Source organism: Apteryx mantelli, chromosome 8 (genome assembly GCF_036417845.1).
Source record: "Apteryx mantelli isolate bAptMan1 chromosome 8, bAptMan1.hap1, whole genome shotgun sequence".
Taxonomy (NCBI): domain Eukaryota; kingdom Metazoa; phylum Chordata; class Aves; order Apterygiformes; family Apterygidae; genus Apteryx; species Apteryx mantelli.
The window spans coordinates 23,035,980-23,041,279 of NC_089985.1; the positions used below are offsets into that span (position 1 = coordinate 23,035,980).

Genomic DNA, 5,300 nt, shown 5'->3' on the forward strand with positions numbered 1-5,300 from the left:
CTCTGTCTTAAAGCTAGTGTTATAGATATGAGGTTCTTTTCTTTGATTCTCCAGTATATTGACCCACATCTCTAATGTCCATCAAAACATGGGATACTGCCCTCAGTTTGATGCCATTGATGACCTGCTCACAGGACGGGAACATCTCTACTTACATGCATGCTTGCGGGGGGTTCCAGCAGAGGAAATCAAGAGGGTAAAGCAGTCTTGCTTTTGACTTCTTCATAATTACACTGAGTATTTGTGGTGATTAACTGGGTCCATTTCATGGCTAGGGCCAGAATTTCCAAAGTGGGCTTGCCTCTTCTATTTTGAAGTCCTGGGAGTGGTTTCTATCATTTTGGATGGATAAATACCAGATTGCACTATCAAATCCAGGTTCTTAGGCATGAGTGATACCTGCAAAACTGTGGGACTAACTGTGGAAGGCTAAAAATGCAGCTGCTGTGACTCAGAACCGTGCTGGTTGCTGTTTTGTTCTCATCTTTGAAGTTGCTTATGTATGAGAAAGAAAATGTGAAGAAGATTCTAGAAGATAACAATGTACATTCTTGCAGTTAGGAAATCTATATCTGGGCCTGGGTTATGGCTTTACATCAAGGAATTAGAATTCCCCTCATCATCACAACATTTTTGGACCCCTCTCTGCTCCAATTCTAAAATGAATGTGCTAAAACCCAGGGTGCCATGTCTCTGACAGAAGAGGGATGTGTCAGCAATCCAGTCTGCTAATTGTTAGCTGTTGTGTGAAAAAGAGTGTCTCTCTCGTAGGTTGCTGAGTGGGGCATCCGGAAGCTGGGACTTCCTATGTATGCGGACCAGCTGGCTGGTACCTACAGTGGTGGCAACAAGCGCAAGCTCTCCACTGCCATTGCACTGATAGGCTGCCCACCACTAGTCCTACTAGTAAGTGCGTAGCAACATTGCTCTGTGATAGTGCAATATGACACCTCATTAAAATGTATCCTGTAAGAGGTACAAGTATGTTTAATGACAGTCCTTGCAAGCTGTTTTCTGCCCTCAACTCACATCTACTTCAATGTAATCTTGAGTTCTTTAATTTTGGAGACTGGCAGACATAGTTATGTTTTGAATGGGCCCTAAGCGATTATGAAAGAAAGATCTTCAGCAAAGAATGACTTGAGATAAAACCTATAATCCAAACAAATCTGATTTTAAATCTATATTGGTTTCAGTCTGCCTTTTCTTGTCAAATTATAACCACTCATGTAAGAGATGATCTTATGACATATATACCTTGCTGATTTATCCAGCAGAATAAATGTTTGAGAGAAGGATAGCTGCCCTTTTGCAACCTTTAATATCTCTGTAATAAACTACAGAAATTTAGACTAAACTATACAAATACTGAAATCTAGTTCTTGTTGAGTAAAACCTGATAGTTGCATAGTTCAATGGTAGTTCTAAATGCAATTACTTCAAAAATTATATATGTAGATTATACTGTAGCACTTTAATTTGTAGGCTAAAATATAACATTTTAATAACTTTTTGATATAATGGTTACTTGTGCAATTTCATGTGCCTTTACATGTATTCTGTCTGTACATAGTAAACAGACAGATTAAATGTTTTCTCATTGTTTTTCAAGAGCAAATGTTGAATGACAAATTTTTTCTCCCAGATTTTTTTTTTTTAACTACTGACTGGGTTGACTGATTTACACAGGACCAGATCCTCAGCTAGTATAAATCATGGTGGCTTCACTAGCTTCTTGGGTAGAGAAATGTGTCCTATATGATTATGTAAGTAAGAAGTAAGGTTATTTTTAAAACTAGACTTGATATAATTTGATGTAACTACTACCATTTTTTTTGTTTTGAATCCTAGATGCTTTGGTAATGAGGTATCACAAATGCTTACAATTTTGGTAGCTAAGACCCCAGACTGTGGACTGCCTTTGTCATAATGGTCACTGCATTCTCTTCCCTGTAGCTGTGTCCTACACAGACAGCATTTTATTCTTACCTGTGATTTCTTGAATTTGTTTCCTTACTGTTAAAGACCGCTTTGTGCCAGAAGTTTATTAATACCCATTCTTTCTCAAGGCACACATGCTTTCTCAAGGCAAAGATTTCAGTAGGGAAGCAGTTATACACTGAGGCCAAAATACACAAAGAATCAATTCTAAATGGATTTGCTTTTCCTTATCAGCTTCTTTGACTGTGGCTGTCTTAACATTTTCCTTCCAGGATGAACCAACTACTGGAATGGACCCTCAGTCCCGACACCTCTTATGGGACTCTATTGTCAGCGTGCTCAGAGATGGACGAGCTGTGGTTCTGACCTCGCACAGGTAAAAATAGTTGGAGTTCAGGCAATTTACTGAATCCCAGAGCAGCTGAAGTTGAGTTTTATCTCAAATATCTGTTCTTTATTTTGAAAGTATGGAAGAATGTGAAGCTCTCTGTACTCGTTTAGCCATCATGGTAAAAGGAACCTTCAAATGCCTGGGCACAATTCAGCAGCTCAAATACAAGTAAGCAGATTTTTTTTATTCCAGAATGGTAGGGGTTTATAGAGACACTCAGCACACATGACATACACCCTTCTTAATACAGCCATCCTGTTTGAAGGACTAACCCAAGAGCTGTCATTTAAACAGACCCATTTCTATGTGCAACTCTGTGATATACTGGACAACTTGAGCAGACCTCATTTCCACTCTTTTATGCTACAGATCACTTCTGGAAGGCAAATACAGACTCCCTAAATTCCTACAGAGCTTAACCTTAGGCACTGTCTTTCAGATATTGTCAGTGTTTTCATAGCTGCTGAAAATTAATTTCCTTCCCTGAATAATGAGACCATCTCTTCACCCAACTCCCAAACCCACATCTGCTTCCCAGGTTTGGAGATGGCTACATTGTCACTCTGAAAATCAAAGCTCCAAAGTCTGGGCTACCTCCAGATCCGAGTCCTGCCGAGCAGTTCATACACACAAACTTCCCAGGGAGTTTACAGAGAGAGAAACACTACAACATGCTGCAGTATCAGATTTGCTCCTCCTCTCTGGCTAAGATCTTTCGGTTAATAATCTCCAATAAGGAAAACTTGCATATTGAAGAATACTCTATCTCTCAAACAACTTTAGATCAGGTGAGTAAAAATTAAAGCATCCCTGAGAAAGCCTATCTGGCAGGATCTGGGCAATGCAATGGGGATGTATCCAAACACCTGAAGGACCATACTGTTCAGTGTAGGGAATTATTCTTGCACTTCTTACTCAGGCAAAACTCCCAGACTGCTCATCAAGGAGGGAGGATCAGATATGAAATCTGTAACTAATTCTCTGAGTAAATAGGTGCCATCTGAAAGCTGGTGAGACAGCATTTCCCAGATTCCAGAGTTCACCCAACCCATTCCATTAGGAGGAGCAGTCTGAGCAAGGTCAGCTATTCAGAATGAGGCTTGTTGAGCTGGGAATAACCTAGTGCTTCTTTCCATTTATTTTAAATATGGGGTTTTGACAGTGTTGTGTCAGAGGTACTGCGGTACCCAATTAAATTATACACTTCTGTCATGCATTTTTATACAGGAGCAATTAGACACAAAAAGCCTGGAAAGTGCACTGGGGCTATGGGCAGCACACAGTCCCTGGAGGACATTAGCCCCATTTGCCTGCTTTTCAGAGTAGTTCAGGGTCTGCATATAGAATCTCTCTTGTGTGGGGATGCTAGTGAGACATCCAGGCTGCCTTACAGCTTCCCAGTAAGATACTCTGTCTCTCCCCCCCATCACAACCAAACTCGCTCATGTCGTTCAAGCCATGCAAGCTTTGCTGAACCCATCTCCTGCTGAAAAAAAATAAGATTTTAGTTGCAAGCAAGTGCATCCAAAGGAGGGGAAAAAGTTGTAACAAAGTTTATCAAAATAAAGAAGAAACTAATGATCCCTGCTGATGTTCAGGGTTCTGATTCAGTAGATGCCTCTGGACTCCCCTTTCTGCCTTTTCCCTGCAGAAAGGCCAAGAGGTTGCAAACTTATAGAGCCATTCAACTAACTCATCTCAGTCAATGAGATGGTGACATTTGTCTGCTCTCCTCACACAGGTTTTTGTGAACTTTGCTAAACAGCAGATGGAGGATGAGGAAATTCCTTTGCATCCCCGTGCAGCCGGAGCCAGCCGAGAAGCAAAGGTGTCCCCTGCTTTGCCTCAACAGGCAGTTGCATAAACTATTCCTACAGCCACTAGCATCAAGAGTGTGCGCAGTGCAAGGATGTGCCATACCAGAGCAGTACAAGGGTAAAATAAAGGCTCCCATGCTCAGTATTATAATGATTTTTATACCTTTCTGAACACTGTGCTCTCAAGTCCTTAGCAACAGTGAACTTCTACTACTCTACAAGGAGAACTATGTACAATACATGCTGAAAGTGTCAAAGGAAAGGCAGGTGCTTGCTCTAGAACAAAATCCTCCTCTAACACAAGGTTCATCATAAGATAAAATGGAGAGGTCTTATTCCTCCTTATAAACGCAGAAAGACCATTAAAGACACCTTCTGTATCTGGCCCTTTTAAGCTGGTAGACTTACCATTTTTTTAACTCTAAATCAATCGCTACCAGTCAAAAGACCAATCCAAAGGCAGAGCATATTGCCCAGCTCAGAAATGGATTCCTGCAATCCTGAGAGAACACAGAACTACCAAGGTCAGAACATTAGTGCTGGCTGAAGGGGCTAGGCTGGGAAACTCCTTCATTATCATGCCAGGTGCCAATGCAAACAGACAGTTTTCTCAGCCAGAATGGGAAGAATCAACTTGGATCTCAGATCCAGGCAAGAAATTTGTTTAAAAAATATTTCTTTATGAAAATGATCTCATACTCGCTTATCTTATCTATTTCACTAATAGAAGCAAGAATGACAAAATGAGGATTAAAGGAAAGAGAGTATGTTCAAATTGGCCCAAACTTTTGTTGTCCCTTGGAGGCCTAGAAAGATATCCTTGTCACCAAACAAGATCAAATTTTTCTCCTTTCCTGTGACCTGGACCTCAAGGGGGTGTAAAGTTTGAATAAGGTATGTGCTGTCTGTCTGCCCAAAAGAAGAATTTCAGCCTGCTTGTACTTTGCACTATATTCAATGGGAAATCATTCAACATTTAGCTCTTTTTCTCTGGTTCACAGTTAAACTAGTGAAGAATGACAATACTGAAAACAAACTTATAATGATGTATTGCTTCAGTTATCTACCAGACCTCATCATTTTTAAGATATCTTCTCAGTGATAGGATGTGCTGCGCAAAAATAAAATCTGGGTCGTGTTTTTTGCTTTGT

The 5,300-nt window shown here is 40.5% G+C and overlaps 1 protein-coding gene across 1 annotated transcript in view; it reads left to right on the forward strand.

Moving 5' to 3' along the window:
- The window catches only part of ABCA4 (ATP binding cassette subfamily A member 4), a 75,930-nt gene extending 71,669 nt beyond the window's left edge, over positions 1-4,261 (forward strand). The window contains exons 44-49 of the mRNA XM_067300448.1: positions 55-196; positions 772-906; positions 2,214-2,317; positions 2,408-2,500; positions 2,871-3,120; positions 4,074-4,261. Coding sequence (XP_067156549.1) covers positions 55-196; positions 772-906; positions 2,214-2,317; positions 2,408-2,500; positions 2,871-3,120; positions 4,074-4,196 — 847 coding nt within the window. The 3' untranslated portion in view covers positions 4,197-4,261. The remainder of the gene's footprint in view (positions 1-54; positions 197-771; positions 907-2,213; positions 2,318-2,407; positions 2,501-2,870; positions 3,121-4,073) is intronic.
- Positions 4,262-5,300: the final 1,039 nt, after the last annotated feature.